Raw genomic sequence first — 21,264 nt, forward strand, 5'->3', positions numbered from 1 at the left:
CCCATTTCTCATCAATAATCTCCCAAATAGACGTATTTATTGTTTAGCCTCATCATCCCAGTATTTAGGTTTTATGGCCTCCTTAGCGAGAAGCATTACCTCATACATGTAACCCATAATGGGCTTTTCACCATCCTCCATCCTAAAAGTATGAAAGATTACAAAACGAAACTAAAATCAAATATAAATTCCAAACTAAGAATTTTAAAATGAAAGGATATGAAATGAAGATTGAAAAATTTTAAGCATGGGTACTTGAGCACTTTGATAAGAGGCTCGCCAATGAAAAATCTCCTCAGCCTCCTCCTAGAAAACATTCACCATCCTAGAACCGCAAAAGATTCAAAATAGAAATTAAAATCAAATATAAATTCTAGACTAAATTTTAAAAACAAATGATATGGAATGAATATTGAAAAATTCTAATGATAGGTACTAGGGCACTTTTACAAGAGGATCACTAATAAAAATTATTTTCAACCTCCAAGAAAACATTGATGAACATAATGGCATTGATCTCCATGCATTTCGAAGTCCTGGGAAATTATTGATGTTATTGACTCAGGTCCAAGAAACATCCTCTTAAGATTAATCTAATGGGAAAGCATATATTGCAAGGAGATAAAGTCTATTGCAAACCTAGTGGCTGTAGGGCAAACAAGCTCCCTACCTTCAGTGTATGTCCTCACGACAACGAGGAGATTAGTGCGATTATCAAGGTTTTTGTTTATGGTTTTCTCTTTGTCCACAACCTCCTCTATCCAATCAATTTTACATATGTCCTCGAGCATCAAATTTATGTAATGTAGCACAATATGTCCAAAATATGGTGGTGTGCCAATTGATAAAATGCCTACCAATAGCCATAGTTTTAGGAAGAAGATTGAAAGTTCTACATTTTCCTCCTTTTTTGGCTTTCCATCACAGGAATCTAGACAAGAATCTTCATGGAAATTGCAATTTTGGATTGATGAAATAGTTGTTTTTAATGCAAAAATAGAATTAGCACCTTCAAATGCCTCTTTCATAACCAAATAGTATAATGTTAACATCCGACATCTAGGATTCCATCAATCGAAAATTATTCTTGTCGAATTTCAGGCTAAAAACGTTGTTTGCCCTTCCCATTTTTCTGAGCCTCTCCTAAAAAGGGCCAACTTCTTGTGCATTTATACTACTAATATAATTAGTGGCATTATCAATAACAATCTATACAACATGCACATCACACACATCTTGAAAAATTTCATCCATAAGATCAAAGAGCATTTGAGAACTCTTAATTCTATTTAAGGCATCAAGAAATTTAGAAGGGTCCTACACTTCCTATCTATCTAGCCATCAAACATTACTGTGCATCTAGTGAACTCCCATGACTACTTCAAGTCCGCCAATCTAGAGTTAACGTCCTTTTCTACCTGAAGAATTGGCCCCCAAAACTCATCATATGTAGTGTTTTTACACCATATGCCAACAGCAACAATGGCATCACACATCACTTGCCAAAATGGATTGTTTTTTGTGATTTTTAGAGGTAAGTCACTCCAGAAAAGACACCTTCACAGAAACTCATTTGCTTCTTGCTTCTCACTTTTTTTAATCATTGATTGATGGAAGGTTGTGCTCTAGCTCCGGTTCGTGGAACAAAAAAAGATGAGGATTGTTGACTGTTGAGTTACACTTAGCATGTGTTATGAAGACTCCATAGCCCAAGACACAAAGTACAAATCAAAAAATTCCAAAAGTCAGCAGGCCATTCTAGCCCCTCTCTCTCTCTTCTCTCTACATTTTATTTCAAATTTCACAACCCTATAGGTGATTGTAAAAATGTCACTAGCATGATGAATAAAGTTTTATAACAGGCCTAGGCAACTTGGGACTCGATCAGCAAGTGAGTACACCCTAGAGTGTTTTTTTCACTTAGCTAATTACTCTCATTTTTCAACGACGAATAACTAGCTAAGTTTTTTCACTCAAATGTACCCCCAAAGCTAGGGTGATATGTTGAAGATCAAGCCTTGGGTCCGTCCTACTGTCTAGAGTCGATGTATATTACCATGCTAGGTCATCTATAAAGTTTCGATGAATTTGACTAAGTCTAGATGGAATTTTTTAATAATTAAAAATTTCCCGCAAGACGGGTTTTTTTTAATTAATTCTTATGTAAAATGTAAATAAGTGATGCCAAAAGCCCCAAGGGATAGCTCAATTGGTCGAGTTCCTGTTGCTAAGTACCTTCCCAGCTGGGAGGTCACGGGGTCAAATCTCCTCGACGCCCTTGGGGTTAGACCTGTTAAGATTGGCCGACGGGCAGATCCCTTCGGGTGGATCTGCCCCAATATTTCCCGTGGATGTAGCGACCACTCAATGATCGTGAACCACAGTTTAAAAAAATAAGTGATGCCAAAAGATGTTGAGGGTGTATGAGTACTCAAAATTCATCCTCTCCACCTCAACATTCTTCTAGGGCACACTTTGAGGGGAAAAAATCACTTCTAACCCCTCAAAACCCATTTTCCTAAGTCTAGTGGGTAAATTGGAAAAAAATTGCCCATAAATTAAATAAGTGGTGAAAAATTAAATATTTCCACAAGTCAAATAAAGTGCAAATGAGGTGGAAAATGAAAGTTAAAGAAAGGATCGGTCAAAGGACAGTTTGATGATGATATGGCAACCACCTCACCACATGAGTTATGAGACTCAAGGAGATCAAATTAATTGCCTAGTTGTGGGGTCAAGTTGCTTACACGGCAAGGTTGATTCTCTCTTGGATACACCACACACTTCATGAATTGGTTTGAGACAAGTTGATTGAGAAATTAGTGGAGTTTGTCTCCACCAACTCCACTCCACTCTCCACTTGTACAAAAGCAACCACCAAAGGAGCCTTCGCACCAGCGGTTAAACTCATGTGCAGGTCCAGCTAGCACGCTACATTGATTGGTCATAGTTGGCACTTGTGGCAAGGTGTCATGAGCTAAGTTTTGATTGGGAGATAAGTGGGAGCTTCCTCCTCTTCACCCACTCAAATTCAAACATGGCAGCCAAAAAGGAATATGCACCAACTAAAGGGGATATGTTGACCAAGAAAGGAACTCGCACTGCTAGTCTTATGCCACGTACAGGCTTACAACAACTCGAATTACACATGGAGGAATGCTCTCATACACTTGGAAATTCGTTGGAGCATTGGGATCATCTCCTACTGCCACTTGGTTCATCATCTCTTTATTGGGATTCTCTCCATTTTGTTGAAATGTATAACTAGGTTCGGTCTTTATAATGTCTATTGTAATCATGATTTTATGTATTTGATGAAAAGAGAAAAAGAAATTTATTATTTCATTCTTGATGCATGGGTTTCATGCTCAAGGTAAATTTATTTGTAGGTCAAGCAGCCACTGAGTGCTTCTAGGTTTGTCATAGAATTATGAAGTCAAAAGAGTCATTGTCATACATGCAAGACCCCTTTGGGCATCTTGTATTATGTGAAAGAAAATTATTTGAATCATAAAAGACCCTCCAAGACTTTATAAACGAGTTGCAACAAGTCATCCTACATGAAAGATCAAGTCGGCCTCATGGAGGCAATTCGTAACCCCGGAAAGCCGATATATAAGGGGCATTCGACCTTATTTGGAGAATACATCCAGCACATACAAAGAAGCCAGAAAAAGAGTTCAATCTTATAAGGAAGAAGTCATAAGGCAAGCAAAGTTCAAGAAGAAAGCTAGAGTCGAAGTTTTTGGCTCTCTCTCTCTCTCTCTCTCTTAAGTGCAACGAAACACTGGGTAAAAGTTGTTGGAGGTCGAAATTGTTGGAAAGTTGTTAGAGGATGAAGTTGCTGAAAAGTTTCTGGAAGTTGAAGTTGCTGGAAAGTTGTTGGCGGACGAAGTTGCTGGAAAGTTGTTGGAAGACGAAGTTGTTGGAAGTCGAAGTTGCTGGAAAAGTTGTTGGGGTCAAAGTTGTTGTTCGAAGGTCAAAGTTTGTTGTTGTAAGTTGTGTAAGGAAAGCTCATTAAGAAGGAAGGTTGACTTGGTCTTGGATGGGTCTTTGTCAAGGGTCTTAAATATTGGAATTTGTCATTTGAAGATTCTAAAAGAAGAAAAGAATTATTGTGGGTTTTCCTCTCAAGAGGAGAGCTTTCGGCCCTAGCTAGCAGCCTACAGTTTTTACCTCTTGTCTCTTTGATCTTCATTGTTTGGCAGTTGTTTGATGATAGAAATACAATAATAATTAAGTTATAGAAGAAGCTAATCAAGTTAATTAAAAAGACATCACAAGCAAATATCAAAGTAAGAGAAATCACCTAATCTAGTTACCCCTAGATTTATCAACACATTTCTTGCATAAAGAGACCCAATGGACTCTATTGTATCCATGATTGTAACTCTGCTAAAATTTCTTTTGGTTCAAGTAATAAAGAAATCAAGTCTTTGGGGATCATCAAGTTGGATTTTTATGTGTCTCTCCTTGTAGCATGAGGTAACATGGTATTTTGTCAATGATTTCTTCTTACATTTGTAACAATTTTTGTGCTATAGCCTGAGAGCATTTTTTTCTAGGGAGGGAAGGCTACAATTATTTGTAGTCTTCCTTGGACTTGCATATATCCTAGACCTGGTTGGAATTTGTATTTTCTCAATTGACCTACAACCCCAACTTTGTCGTCATATAACGAGTTCCCATTGACACTAATGGTTGGATTTGCAAGATTGTGGTTGTGTTGAACAGGATGCCAATCACTTTGGAGTTGAGGATGCCTTTTGTTGGACTAGCCACCTCCATTGACGACAAGGAGCACATAATCCAAAGGCCAAAGACCCTCCAAAGCAACACAAAGAAGAGGGATCAAAAAGGGGGTTTCTATAAGCCTCATATCTTTTCCTTCCATCATTTAAGATTAAGTTCTATTGGTTACTTTATTTGTGCTTCATTTGCAAATCAAGCAAGAGGCTCCGCATCTAGGCCACCATCCCAAAAGTGGTCCTATTTGTCTCAAGAGGGACCAAATTCGCTTAGTTTCTCTTGAGCACATTAGAGTAGTTTCTCTTTCTTTAACTTCACCCTATTTCTACTAATTAATTTTGCTATATGCTGGCTTTGGGCACTTTGTTTTTCAAGTTTCCACTAGTTGTTCACTACTTTCCTTATTCGCTGCTTCTTGAACAAGTTTATAGGCAGCAAGCATTGTCATTGGGACTGCCTTTGAAGCCGGTCTATAAGACAGCAAGGCTGTCCTCTCAAATGTACCTTTTGGGCATAATCGTTTGGCCAGTGAATAACATTCCTTGGACAGTCCTTGGGACTGATAATAGGACAGATTTCACTGTCTTATTTCCATTGAGTTTTGGAATTTTTTTTGAGTTTCCATAGGCTTATTTTTAACTCATTTCCGCACTGTCCTTTTGGCAGAATTGGTGGGCAGACATATCACTCTTTGGACACAGATTTGGGACTGACTTTAGGACAGATTTGACAGTTCCTTTTTCTCACTGATTTGGGCGCAAGTCGTATCAAGGACTCCACAGTTTTGGAGTGGGCACTTGGCATCTCCACAAATACATTTCAAAGCTACCAAATCTCCAAAATTAAAACCTTCTTCAAGGAGACCATTGTACCTTTAGTAGAGGAAAATACCTTTTGGACTTATCCAAAAGGACCTTTGTAATTTCATTAGGTCATTTCTAAATTCAAAGCAATCTTTGCTCTCTTCACCAAGAAGAGACTTGTTGCGATTTTAGATCTTTGAGTACTTTGAGCTCCTTTTCAAAGGGTAAATCATTTGTAACATTCACATTGTAACTCACAAAGTTTTGGAGAAGGCATTTGTTCCCTCAAGAAACTTCATTGTAAGCCTCTCTCCAAGTTTGCTCCTCATCCCTCATTCAATAAGAGGGACTCTAATAAAATAATACTTTCTCTTGGGAGCTTGGGGACTTTCTCCCCTTGGCATCCCACTCTTCCCATTTTGGGGGAAGGCTTTCATGATTTGATTGATTGGTTTGTTGATTTTTTTTAACACTAAGGTAGCTTAGATTAACATTAATCACTCTCAAATTTTATTTCCTTTTTTTGCATTCATCTCATGCAAATTGGTTCACATACTCTAAACTTTACATGCTAATCACTTGGATGAGTTTTGTGAGCTATTTTTTATTTGCTTTGAGCATCCAATTTTCTTGCAATTAGTTATAGCGTGTAGTTTACTCTCTTGCAATTCCATTTGCTTACTTGCACAAGTTGTTCTTGTTCCTTTCTTAAAAGTGTTATTTACTTGCTTAGGGCATCTTATCATGAGCTGGCAATTGCAAATCATTTCTTTCCTTTGAGCAATTTACTTGTTTTAGTGTCTTAACTTGTTAATCTTATTTAGATCTCAATTCTTTTGGGAGTTGTATTTAGTGCGACTTTTTGGACATTCCGGTGCCGGAATCCAGCAGAACAATTTGAAGTGAAATCTTGATTTGCATTATTTAAACTGGTTTTTTGACTGTATATATGGATTCAGCACCCTGAAAACCCCTTAGGGCACTTGGATTGTGCAAAGATTACCCATCAAAATTGTGATTTCAATAAATTCCTGCCGGATTTTAGAGAAATTAGACTCGAAAAACCCATCGGAAAAGCTTCCAAAAAGTCGCACTAAAGACAATTCCATTCTTTTGCTCCTAGCATAAAATTTACCTCCAACATAAGTTGGTTGTATTAGACGATAGGGACCCTCCATCCCTATTGACTCCTCACTCTGAGATCCGGGCCCAAGCAAGGGTGAGGTCTGGGGACCAGAGTTGATTGAAACTTGTGCTAGAATAGGATTAACTAAAATAAACCAAGAAGCATTCCATCACATTCATTTTCCAGCACCTTGTTACTTGATTTATTTTGTGGGCAACTGTTGTTTAAGTTTAAAAGTGCATTTTATCTTCAAGGCATTTAATATTTCCAAGTACTTTCCTTTTGAGCAACTATCATCTACACTCTTGGCACTGGTCTCCATATTCATATCCTTGTTTACTTTGTCAAGTATCTCATTCAAGTATTTACTCATTTGTTTAGTATCATTTGCCTTCGGTTTATGAATGGATGTAATGCTCAATGGTTATTACTTCTTGTCAATATACATGCTTTGAATTTCATGATACATCTTGTTGATGGTGGATTGCTCCTTACAATTGAATTTAACTCCTAGAATTTTCTTAGTGAAGAACTAACCAAGCCTTAGTTTTCTTTAGGGTGTACCCCCTTAGGAGCGAACCTAGATGGAGAAGTTGGGAATTGGGTGACAGCCCCAACTCACCTTAGGTGTGGATTTAGGCGGCAACAAGGACCTCTCAGCATGTGTAGTCGTGAAGCCCCTCCCAGTACCCTCAATGGTAGATAGCCCTAAATCTCTAGCTGCTTGTGCTGCCTTATTTGCAGCTGCCTCTCCTTTCTTTATTTCAGCAGCTCTCATAATCTCTAGGCTAGATTTTGTACAAATCCCAACTTCTCTGCCAGGGATTTTAGCTAGATGGAATTTCAACCTGAAAACTCCTCCTGTCATGTATTAGCCAGTGGCCACATACTATGCAATGCAGTTTTTGCCAGTTGTCACCTACAATTTCCCCATACTGCCAAAATGGGTCCAAAGCCTTTGGCATATTTGCAAAGGAAGTGAACAACTTCATAATTCAAACCTACAGGCACAGCAAACACAAGCAAATGGCATTAAACCCGCACTAGAAAATACTAATAACCTGATAATTTAAAAACCAATTATCAAAGATTTAGAAAATTATATTACATCATTAGAAACTAAAAATGACAATAGAAGGATGGAAAACAATTTGATTCAAACTGGCTGTCCCATTTCTTAAAAAAAAAAAAAAAAAACCCTTACATTGTTTTTATGGGCATGAAAATCATGACAAAATGTTAAGAAATAGATGCAAAATGTAGGCAAGCAAGAAAACAAAAATCTGTGAAAAAAACATTAAGATAGTGGTGTTAAGATACATACCTGTCAATGGAAACTTCACAGTTTTGGCAAATGAAGCTCACCCTTGCAAAAATTGTTTATGGTGGATTGGTGATGACTACTTAGATCCTCCACAATCAACAAGGATACCCACAAACCCTTCTCCTCCTTTTCTCAAACAGCTTAGAAAAAACATGAGTGAAAAAAAAAAAAAAGACAAATTGGGCTCTCTAATCCGCCCTTCATGCCAGCCTGGCAATTTTTCCCGTCAGGTGGCAATAAATAGAAAAAAAAATTACAATTTTTTAAATCATAAAAAATCACAATTTTTAAGGGATGATTTATTGTTTTGCTCACATTTTTTTAAAAAATCACCGATTTTTCAAGACTGGTATAATATATTAATATAATTACAAAAAATGGTGGAGTGATTTATCTTTGAGAAAGTTTTCTAGGATTACAATCATAAAGTACAAAGGGCATAAAAAACAAATATAATACATATTCAGACTAAGTCTACCAGGAATAGAGACTAAGTGTCATCACTTAGGACTCCAGCCAATTCAATATAGTTCATCCAATATTATTAAATCCATGGAAGAAAATATCTTGAGGCTAAAATTATTACCCTATTAGATTGACACCCTATTTAAACAGATGTGCTTGGATTTACAAGTCATCATTGTCATTTGAAGATGACAATCAGGTCATACAACCTTCAAAGATATGCAGCCAGACCTTTGACAACTGTTGACAAAAGATATAATCTTTAATAGGTTGGTAAAGAAAACTTGGACCTCTATAGGAATAGCATGCACAGTTGAGAAATACGAAATACAAATTCCCGATGTAGCCCCCTAGATGTCCAAAGAATAAGGAGGGCAAATTATATCCTTATGAAAGCTAGCAATGGAGGTACAAACCTCCAAATTCAACACTAACATCAGACATGAAAAAGCCTCCCCAAACTATAGGTACAAGCATTTTAGCCTTTAGACAATGTTACTTATTCACCAAGTATACTCCACTCACAATTGCATCTTGCTCATTTTCCACTTTGTGTCCTAAAACTGGTTCTAGCCTATTCAGTAGCTCCATTCTCTTCAGGTTACAAAGGTTTTCCATTAATAAGTTACAAAAACGTGGGCTGATTCTTTGCTGGTTATGTTAGATAATAACGATAATATAACGCTGGGTGATGCATATGGAAGACAAACAACTCAATAAAGCAAGACTAGTTTTGAGGAAGAGGTACCATGCATTTATAATTGTTGTGGGGTTATGATAATAAAAAGTAAATATATTGTATCATAAACACAAACTCTGCTAAAAAGCTATATCATGTAGGTCATCACAAACTCACACATGGCCACTTTGCTGCACCTTAGTTCACAACTTCACATGAAACCAACGGCAGTATTTGGAGGTTAAATAAACCGAATATGATGTCCAGCTAATCAAACTCTTAAAACTTGACAGAAAATAACATTTTTAAGTTTATTTGTGTCTGTAAATAATTGCCACATGAAACAGGAAAGTGCCCAACATGTAAAATTTGTTCATATAAGGGATAAACCATCAAAATAAGATAAATATTTTCCCTCAAATAAAAGTTGTCCTAATCTTCCCCAATTTGGCCAGTTTCCAGGATCTCAACTTTTGGTTTCAGCATAAGTACAAACCAGGAAAGAAAACCAGGTTAGAGCTCTTGTTCAATTAATTTGAGTAACTCAAAACCTAAATGCTTTATATATGTATCCTATTGTTCATAACCTACATTATTTATGGATGAACAAAATTCAGCATAAATACTGCAAAATAAAGATCCAAGCCTGTAAAACCTGTAATTTGTTAGAGGAGGGAAATTTGCAAGTTTTCCATGTTCCGGATCCTCCTCAAGGTCTTGTGTGTCAAGTGCTGCTCTCCATACACTGCCGTCATACCATACAACAGCATCTATTACTGGGCCCTTGTCTTCATAGCACTGAGATCAATGAAATCAATAATGTAAAATAGGTATTGATATCACAGATATCAGCTCAGTTAGAATCCTAAAACACACTAAAGCGATACCAATATGAAAAAACAATATCCAAGAAAACTACAACTTTGTTAATATGAAAACACAACATCCAAAAAAGCTACAACTCTCACATCCGCTTGTTTCTGAAGATAATCAACTCTGTTTTGAAGATCTTCACGCTCCTTTTTTAATGTGCTACTGCCAGGTTTAGGGTGTTTCTGCGCAATGGAGTTTGACTTTATTTTAGACAAACTACAAACATATAAATTGGTATACAAAATAATGAAAACACAAGGCATCCATCAAAAAATATGCAACAAAATAAAACTGAAATGATATGTAACCATTTTTTCACATGGCAAGTTCATAAAGATATAGATGACAAACTTCTAACAACAATAACCAATTTTCAAATTTCCTCCAGCACAAACACAATCGCATGTTTTTGCATAAATATAACAAATTCATGATAATGATAAAATTTGTTTCTCCAGACCTTACTCCAAAACTCAGAAAGTCAACTAAGGGAACTTTGAAATGTTTAAACTTTAGATACTTGAGCTAAGCCTGCCAAGGCTGTAGTCAATAACGAAAAAACAGAAGTGATCATCAATGGGCAAGAAGACCAGCCAGATTGCTTAACAAGGCAATGGAATATTATCCAACCTGGGAATTCCTTTTGGTAATAATGTTTCCCTGGCTGACTAATGGAAGTAGGTGCTGAATAGAATTGAAAGCAAGCTACAAAAGTGGGTCTGCATGGATCTTATACTGCCTTATACTGATCCTCCTCAACCTTTATTTGATTATAACCTGACCATCCAACATTGACATCATTGCAGATTCTGATACTTTATGTAGCAGATGTTCCATGTTAAGTAGAGGATAATTATCTTTAATCAATAACTGATTTAGGTTTCTGAAGTCAACAAATATCCATATTTCTCCATTTTTCTTTCTTACATGAACCAGATTGACCACCCTGGTTGAATGCCTTGTTGATAATTTTGGCCTCCAACATATTATATAACCCTTTAGAATCTAGATTGCAGGTGCCAACTTCAGATTGATATGCGTCTGCTTTCACCTAAGGTGTTTTGCTCCATCCTTCAATGGGATAGTATGCTGGATGATATCACCTTTGTATGCTTTAAAATTATCATACATCGATGCAAATAGATCCTTATATTTACGAGATAAGGTTTCAAATTCCTTCTTTGTTCAGGAGAACAACCATTTCCAATCTTAATAATCTTAAAACTGACTTCTGACCCCAATTTTATCTCTATTACATCCTTCAGCTTATTGGTCTCCTTTGAATTTTTATACATATCATGTCCATCAAATATTTTCTACTTCGGGATATTTGTGCTTTTTTTATTTCCATGGTTTAGGATTTCCGTCATCTTCTCCCACCCTATTGACCACTGGAGTGGCACGTGATTATTATTTGAAGACTCCATGCCCAAGGATGTACCAAAGGATGCTTGTACCATCAGTCATCATCATATTACCAGAGTTTTTAAACTCTACTTCAACTTCTCATCATTTTCTCTTGTACCCAGATTCCACACCCTGCAGGGAATTGTAATAAGTGATGCTAGTAATGATGAGTTTTGAGTTTGTAACAGACCTAAATAGTTTGGGACCTTGCTAGCAATAATTAATTGAATTTTTTTCCTCCAAATATACCCCAAATCAGATGTACGGCTTGATGGTGAGCCCTTGGGTGAGTCCTAATGTCTAGAGTTGATTTATATTACCATACTAGATTACACAAAAAAAATCGTGGAATTTGGTTAGGTTTAGGTAGTCATTTTTTAATTTTTTAGATTTTCCACAAGGCGAAAATTGCAATGAAAATTGTATATGTAATGTAATAAGTGCTGTGTAGAAAAGTTGTATGGGATATGAGTAATAAAATTTGCACCTCTCACCCTCAACTTTCTACTATGACACACTTTGAGGGGTCAAAAATGTGTTTAGGACCCCCAAAACCCACATTTCCTAAGTTTAGTGGGAAATGTGGCAATAAATCAAACTAGAAACAAATTAAATAGTAAGAAATAAATTATTCCATGTGACAGAATGACTTGGAAATTATCCTAAGTCAAAGAGTTGAGCCAAGGTACATGTGGACGATGATTGAGCACCTTACATCATAAATACACCAATATCTCATAAAATCGAATTTCTTGGAGTTAAATCAACAATTGCACATGTGGAAAATTGAATTATTTGGAGGAGTTCAAGCACTAAAGGAATATTCGATGGAATATTTGGACTGAAGATTTCGTGGGGAATTCTCTCACTGTTAGCTCGAGTGCTTCTACACTTAGCACTTCACTTTGGAGAACCACGAGTTTCTCTTGGAGGAGATCACGCAGTTCTTGGGATCTACGCAGAGCATCTTTGGGATCATCATTTGAGATGGCAACACTTGGTTCGAGTTTGGATGGTTTGACTGGAGTTATCTCATTGCTTTGGTTCACTCATAGATATGTTTACTATGCCATATAGAGAATTCGATTTTCCTTGGGTGCCACATGAGGAAGTCGAATTGCCTTGGTGTCTCCATCATCTCCACTTGGAACTCGACTTGCTCTTTATTGGGATTTGCTCTAAGTTTAGTTCTCACATGCATCCTTCATTGGAATTTGCTCCCAACTCTCTATATAATAGAGCCATTGGCTCTCATATGTATCATTTAATACGAGCTATTGGGTTTGAGGACACGCTACTGGATTGTACACGCATTTTGCAATATAATACAACAAACTTTTGGGTTACTTGTGATGGTGTTCTCCTTGCAAATGGTAAATTCTTGACATGTTGTTGTGTTTCTACATACTTCTTCATGGTATTTTTTCTTCATTCTTGTTTCAAGCTATGTTGATATGCAGCGATCTTATATTAGCATAGGAATTGTTTAATTGCTCTAAGAACAAAAACATTCTAGTTGATGTCAAATATATCTCTAGGAGTTCTTTCCATTGCATTCATTTAATTTCATTTGGATTTAATGTGTTGTGGTGAAGTTTTGTAGAAGAATTCGTCTTTGGTCAAGCTTTCAAGCATGAGTGGAAGTTCTCGGAGGAACCAACCCACTCTTGAAAATATTAAAAGAGAATCTGCATGCCTTAAATTCTAAAGTCTCACCTATTTCGATTTGTCTTGCAGACATTCTTTTAAGTTTTAGGCTCTTATTTATTGCATGAAAATCACATTAAAAATTTTATTGTTCACATATTGCACTTCACTTATCAATATCTAGCTATTTCAAATAACCAAGTCATGGCTAGTCAAAGAGGAGAGTTTTCTTATACTCCTTAGCCTAGCCTTTTGTAGATTATTTTGTAACATATTTTGTAGTTTTCCTAATCTAATATTTGTTGTGTTGTTGTAGCCATTTCTAACATGTTCTCTTGCATCTACTTGCGGGATTCATCATCAAAAAACTACTTACAAGTTTGCATGCAGGACCTTGGCGCTCGAATTTAGTGACTACTTCCACCTTTAGCCGAGTTCTCCTTGGACAAGACCATGTTCTTCTTAAGGGAGGTCAAGTTCTTTTGGCCATCTCTTTCTCTCTCTTGGTTGTGGCCATAGAGGAGGTTTATCCTCTCTTCTCCTCCTTCAAAATCTGAACTTTGTTGAGCCTATTTGGGCCTCAAATTGCAAATAAATTCATCTTGGAAAGGTCTATGGCTTGAAGCCAAATTGTTAAGACTTTCCTTGAATTTAGAGAAGACTTTATTTTCTTTTCCTTCTTGTAACAACTAATAAAATTTCTGATTTTGAGAGCATGGGTTTTACCCATTGGTATCCCTATCTCTCCACCTTTTAGAGAGGTTTGGTGGCTTGGTCTATGATCTATTTCATTTGCATGCATCTCATTTAATTGGGAATTAACACAACCATGCATCACACTCATTCCACATGTTTTTTAGTTTGATTTACTACATGTTTTAAGTCCATAACAAGTTCAGATTTTTTGCATGAAAACACTTTTTACTTGATCTTATTTGGCTTGAACATAGTTCCAAGTTTACTTATGCTTCACCATTAAACACATCTTACATGCATCAAGAATTTGGGCAAATTTTCTCCATAAAGTAACATTCTATTTCATGTCAAACAAGTACATTTCAAGTTGAAGTTAATTTTAATTGTTTGGTTAATTTATTGACATGTCACAAACATCACTAAAATTTACCTTCAACTTAAGTTGGTTGAATAGACATTTTAGGGAAAGCACATCAATACAAAAATTGAAGGAACTCTATGACTCACACTCTGCACTTGAAGTTGTTCAACTCATGATTAAATTGTTCAGCCTTGAATTACAAAATGATGATCCTCTTGCTCTGGCATCAGAAGTAAAATCTATTATGCATGATATCAAAGTCACTAATGTTGAACTAAACATTCCTCTGATAGCTTTTGTCAAGGAAATTTATCTCACTTATTAAAATTATATTGAGTCAGTGCAAGCAAATGGAAACGTCAAAGAAATTACCTGTGACTCCATTGAAAATAAATTTGTTGAGATAGAGAAAGCTTTTGGGAAGAAGACAACTCCTCAGTCTTCTGAAGAGGTTGTGTGTCTTGCACATAGAGAGAAGAATCTTGCTCAAGATTCTTCCAGAGGAAGAGGTGGTCGAAGAGGAAGAGGAAAAGAAAGAAGAAATTTCAGAGGTAGGGGGGGCAGACACTCTCAAGGAGAAAAGTCAGATTTGCATTACATACGTTGCAATAGAGATGGATCACATGATGCATCCACATGCAAGTTGCCTTGGGGCATAATTGAGCAAGAAAGAAATCAACCCAAAGGTAAAACTAATGAAAAAGAGAAAGGTAAAGCACCTGAATTTGCTCACTATGTTGTGGCACATTGTAATATTGGAGTAAATGAAGATTTGTTTAATGCTTCACTTGCTTTTTGGAAAAATGATTGGTTGTTTGATTCAGGAGCAACTTGCCACATGACTTTTAGAAGAGATTTTTTTTAAGAATTTATTGACAATATTGATGGAGCAGTATACTTTGCAAACAAATCAAAACTCAAGTCATCGGGGCTTGGCACAATCAGACTCAAATTGCCTGGTCTTCCAGGCTTTCTTTTGCATGATGTTTTATATCTCCCGCAGCTGAGGAGAAACTTGTTGTCCTTGGTCCACATCTGCCGGCAAGGACACTCCATTCATATGTTTGATGGCAAGGTTGAGATGAGAAAAGCATTAGATCACTCACTTGTCATAACAGGGATAGAAGAAGAAAAGTTTCTCAAGCTACAAGATACCTCTGCTCGTGCACAAAATTTCTCATACAATTCTCATTATGATAAAGGTACATTTCCATCAAGTTTATTATGGCATGCTAGATTTGGACAGTTGAACTATGACAACCTTCGCTTGTTGAAGAAAAATGGTGTTACTGGTTTGCCTACAATTCCTAGGAAACATAAGCAATGTGATGCTTGCATTCTAGGAAAGCATAGCAAACAGTCTTTCCATGATTCACATTCCAGAGCACATAGAAAACTTGAACTCATTCACTTAGATGTATGCAGTCCAATGCCTATTCCTTCTGCAAATGGAAATAAATATATGATGACATTTATTGATGACAACACCAGAATGTGTTCGGTTTATTTATTGAAAAACAAATTTGATGCTTTTCAAACATTCAAGAACTTTCATACATGGATTGAAATGATACACAATCTCATATTGGCTCTATTCGCACTGATAATGGAAAAGAATACACTTCAAATGAATTTGAAAACTATCTTCGTCAGCATGGGATCAAACATCAAACAATTGTGCCTTATAATCCCCGACAAAACGGAGTAGCTGAAAGAATGAATAAGACAATCTTAAATATGGTGCGCTCCATGATGTTTTTCAAGATGTAAAATTGATGTTTTGGGCTGATGCAATTCTATGTGTTGTATATGTAAAGAATAGATGTCCATCTAATGATATTAGAAGCAAGACTCCTTATGAATGTGGTATGGCCACATTCCTTCGATAAAGCATCTCAGGGTCTTTGCTTCCCACCTCTTATGCCTTGATACCAAAAATATATAGAAACAAACTTGGTGCAAGGAGTCGTAAGTGTATCTTCTTGGGGTATTCAAATACCTCCAAAGCATATCGTCTCTATGATGAAGTTAATAAAAAATTTGTCATATCTAGAGATGTAATCTTTCTTGAATCTTCCAAAGCTGACAATGTTTTAGAGCAGCAACTTGATCGCTTGGATAGATTCGGAAATGCAAATCATTTCAAGAATTTGATAATTAGATTCCACATCTTGAAGGGGGGATTCCTATACTGGATCAATCTGTGGAATCTTCTTCTGAAGCACTCTCTCCCCCACATGAAACTCCAACCACTGGTGATATTTTGACTGATATGATTGACAGAATTGGGAGACTTGATCTTGATTCAGTCCCAACTGAATCAATTGAGCAGCCTGGACCATCTCAGAAAGGTCCCCCAAAGTGGCTAACAAAGACACTTGAAAGTGTCAATCCTTATGAGGTTGGAAAGACAAGAACAAGAAATTCAACCAAGAAAAATGGAGGTGATGTAGATGATTCTAATTCACCTCTTGATATGGATGTTTCTTATGATTGTGAATTGAATTTGTCTACGGATTTTGAACCAACTTCCTTCAAAGAAGCCGCTTCTCATGATGAATGGAAAGAAGCGATGCAAAAGGAGTATGATGCCTTGATAAAGAATGGCACTTGGAAGCTAGTTGATCCTCCATTGGGAACCAAACCAATTGGCTGCAAGTGGGTCTACAAGAACAAGTATAAAGTTAATGGCTCACTTGACAAGCACAAAACCAGGCTTGTGGCAAAAGGTTTTGCAAAGAAGGAAGGGTCGATTATGAGGAGACTTTTGCCCCCACAACGAAATGGTCTACCATCCGGACACTCTTTGCCCTAGCAGCTCAGAACAGCTGGAAAGTCCATCAAATGAATGTAAAAACTATTTTCTTAAATGGAGATCTAAAAGAGAATGTTTTTTATGTCCCAGCCTGAAGGATTTGTTGTAAATGGACATGAACATAAAGTATGCAAACTTGTGAAATCCTTGTATGGCCTCAAGCAAGCACCACGAGCTTGGTATGAAAAGCTAACTGAGCATCTTCTGAAACTCAATTTCAAACATTATGATCTTGATGATGCAACTTTGTTTGTCAAGAAAGTTGGCAAAACCGTTGTATATCTTGTGGTATATGTAGATGATATTTTGATGACAAGGAACAATGAGAGCTACATTGCATCCATAAAGAAAGAATTAAGGAAAGGTTTTGAAATGACTGATTTGAGCTATGTTCATTACTATATTGGTATTGAAGTAACTCAACATCCGAAGTCTATATTCCTTTCTCAAAAGAAGTACATTGGAGATCTGTTGAACAGGTTTGGCATGGCTGAGTGCAATCCTCTAACTACTCCAATGGAACAAAACTTAAAGCTCACATCCGCTGAAGGAAAAGAATTTGAGGATGCAACAAAGTATAGATAGCTTGTAGGAAGTCTCAACTACCTGACTACTACCAGACCAGACATTTCGTTTGTTGTTGGAATCCTCTCCAGGTTTATGCAAAAGCCTTGTGAGGGACATTGGTCTGCTGCAAAAGGAGTTCTAAAGTACTTGAAGGGAACTCAAGACTTTGGACTCAAGTATACACAGGTGGGCGACTTCAGCTTGATTGGATACTCTAATTCAGACTTCGATGGAGACAAAGAAAATGGGGTGTCTACTTCTGGTTATGCTATAAGTCTTGGATCAGGAGTTGTCTCTTGGAGATCACGCAAACAATCAATTCCAGCGAATTCCACAACAGAGGTAGAATATGTGGCAGTAGCTGAGGCAACAAAAGAAATTGTGTGGCTCAGGAAAATTTTGGAAGATTTGGAGGTAAAACAAGTACTTTCAACTCCACTCATGATTGACAACACCTTTGCAATAAAGTTGGCCAAGAACCCAAAGTTCCATGATCGAACAAAGCACGTCAATACAAAATACCATTTGATTCGACATCATGTTGAGGCCAAGACAATCCATCTACACAATTGTTCCACTAATAAGCAGATTGTAGACATCTTCACCAAAGCGCTTGGAAGAGAAAAGCTTGAGAGATTCAGAACGATGCTTGGACTGACCAACATCCCTTCAAATTAAGGGGGGAATGTTGACACCTAATCATGGAGATTGGGTGAACAGTTGTAAATAATGTAAATAATAAATAATGTAAAAGGAAGAGTCATCGGGAGGTGAAACCTGAGAGTCACTCCCTCATGTATATAACTATGAACAATCTAAATGAATAAACATGGTTCATTTGAGGAGTTACCTCCTGATCTGACAAATTCCTCCATTATGGATAATATATTTCCCTTTATATCTCTCTCATGTGATATACTTTTTGACGATAAGAAAAAAGCTTAACATAGCCTACATTCATGTCAGTTGGAGGGAAGCTCCATCAAGTTGTTGAGATTTTGTACCTCAAAAAGTGTTCAGCCCTCTTTAATGCATGGCCTAGCATTAAAGTGACAGGTGCAAAGAGGACCCAAAAGTTGATTTGTGAGATACAAAGCCAATGTGCTTTTTGTAAGTGAAAAGTGTGCTTTAAAAGAAACACAAGTGTGTTTCTTAAAAAGCACAACTCTGTTTTTCTCATAAAGTAAGATTTAGTGAACCGTGTGAGCATGACTTGGATCATGATCTCATCCATCAATTCAGATTTAATCTGAGCCATTGATTTCTTATGATAGACTATAAAAGCATTGTGAGGGTTAGAGGCAAATCATGAATGAGAGAGTCATTAATTAGGGCATTCATTCATGAGAGATTCGTGTGATTATAAGAAATTAATGAGAGAATTATTAATGAGGAGAGAGATGAGGCTTTGAAGCTTGCTTGGAGGAGCTAAATTTTCTGAAGGAGGATGCCAAATTTCTGGAGGAGGACGACGAGTTCTCTGCTGCAATTTTTCCACAGAAATGGAGGATTGTACAGTGTTGACGTCAACCATATAGTATAGTGATGTCATTTGCATTTATTACCAGCGTGGAAACTGAGAAGACTGGGCGAAAAATTCGAGTAGCAATTATGCTCTGTTGTACGATCTATTGTCACAAATTTCTAGGAAAAATGTTAATTTTAGATAACAATGGTATGTTCTATGCTTAGCACAATTACTTCAACGTTCTTTTAGTAGCCCAATGACAATTTCAATTTAGTTTTCCAATAGCAATCACATTGACAGTAAAAGTATATAGAACATGAAACAAGATACAAAAGACAAACCAAGACAAGAGGACACCAAATTTGGCAGATGCCAGGGAAAAACCCAATGTGGGAAAAACCCTTTGATCAAATCCTATTATTATATCAAATGTTCAGCAGACAGAGAAAGAGTACAAAAAGTCAAAATTGACTTCCCAAATCACAGTCAAAACAGCCCTGTCAAATCGACAATCAAATTCAACCCTAACCAGAAAATCAACGGTGGTCAAATCAGGAACAAAATGTCTCCTTTGAAGCTCGGTCAAAGGCAGTCAAACTCGGCTTGGATAGGAGGTCAAAATAAACCCAAAACATTCACAAAGTCAATGGTCAAACTTGGTCAAAATTCTATCCTGAAATCTATGGTCAACCTGCAATTTTTTTTTTGCAGTCAAATTGTCAAGAATACCTTGGTTCTTGTGCCAAAGTGTACGGCCTACCCAAACAGAAATCTGCCCAAAAAATCGAAGTCAAAATATGCCTAGAAAGTAATAGTCAACACTGGTTAACATTGGTCAAACTATAGAAAACCCTGAAATTTTCAGCCCTGTAATTCTGTCCAAAAATTTGTTCTCCTTGTGCCACACGTGTGAGAGAGAGAGAATGCCCAATGTTGTACAAACCAACGAGAGGAGAGAGAAGAATGTGTGAGTGATAAGGATGCCAAATGAGGTGAGAAGTCACTTGTATTTATATAAGTCATTGAGGGTGAAGAGTCATGTCCATTGGGCTTCATGAACCTACATGAAGATGAGGCCGACCTGAACAATTTGCCCATGTGTGGGCATAAATTCAAAAACACAATTCTACTTGTCCAAATTGGATGATCTTTATATCAATTTTCATCCTCTTGAAAAGAGGAATTTAATGCAATCATCATCTCCATCAAATGAGTTGTCCCGAGGTAGAATTTGGCCCTAGTTGCCAATTTTAACAAAAAAGGACGGTGCATTTATGAGAATACAGCCAGGCTCTGCTGAGTAACTTCTGCTGTAAATTTCTCATTAATTTCGCTGTAAATTCTCTGATAATTATTCCGTGTAAATTCCAAGAAGAAGAAGAAAATAAAGCCATCATTCTCTGGGTTTTCTATTGAAATTTTGATGTTCTACGTTGTTACAATCACTTAAATCCAAAAATTCTTTACGTTGCAAAATAAGTTAAGTAATCCTAGATAGAACATAAACCATATGCACAACGGAAGACAGCCAAGAACTCAATGATGTTGATTTTGGGTAGCATCGGATGTGCTCTAGCTCCGAAATTTTGTGGAGGGGCTAGAACACGAGATCTCTAAGACCCAGAAATCATTTGGAGAAATTCCACCTGGATGAGGAGTTATTAAAATAATAAATATTTTTAATGGGTTCCTAAGTCTAAACTTAGGAAAATAAAAATATTAATGAGTATTAATAAAGATATGGGTGAGAAGTTTCTAAGAGATGAGGATCAAGTCTGCTTTAATCTTAGCCGTTGATTAGAGATTTAATCTCGGTTGTTGATTCATCAACAATAAAAATATAAGAGAAGACTTGAGAGTCATTTGGAGACACATCGGGAAAGTACTCAGTACCCCAAGGGAAATCGATTCTCAAGGAGAAGGAGTTCGATTTCAGAGGGAGAGTTGCAAGGTGGAGGAAGAGGAGGGCATTAGCAGCAGTTAGTAACTAAGGAGGAGGTGACACAGGGCATTCGAGAGAGCGCAGAGGGAAGAGCAGGCAGACAGCACCATTGAGATGCAGTCCTCATGTAGGCTGACGAAGAGGGACGCAGAAGTGACGCAGAGGTGGGTGAAGGGTGAAGTGTAACTTATGCATTAAAGAGGTGTAAGAGGAATCTTTTTATGACAAGTCATTAAAGTGTGCAAGAGAGTGTAAGAGGTGTGTAAGAGCATTAAATAGAGAGAGGAATGAATCCATTAAGAGAGAGAGAGTAACATATGCATTAATTGAGGGAAGTTACAT

At 36.9% G+C, this 21,264-nt stretch overlaps 1 protein-coding gene across 2 annotated transcripts in view; it reads right to left on the reverse strand.

The window, feature by feature from the left end:
- Positions 1-21,264, reverse strand: part of TPP2 (tripeptidyl peptidase ii) — a 531,975-nt gene that overhangs the window by 490,854 nt on the left and 19,857 nt on the right. The window contains exons 6-7 of one of the 2 annotated variants that reach the window (XM_089443702.1): positions 10,115-10,201; positions 9,802-9,944 (exon numbers count right to left, since the gene is read on the reverse strand). In XM_089443702.1, the coding sequence (XP_089299828.1) occupies positions 9,802-9,944; positions 10,115-10,201 (230 nt within the window). The remainder of the gene's footprint in view (positions 1-9,801; positions 9,945-10,114; positions 10,202-21,264) is intronic. The other variant, XM_089443703.1, reaches the window with a different exon arrangement.

This window comes from Pinus tabuliformis, chromosome 9 (assembly GCF_031772625.1).
Source record: "Pinus tabuliformis cultivar Carrire ecotype Pingquan chromosome 9, CPIR1, whole genome shotgun sequence".
NCBI lineage: Eukaryota > Viridiplantae > Streptophyta > Pinopsida > Pinales > Pinaceae > Pinus > Pinus tabuliformis.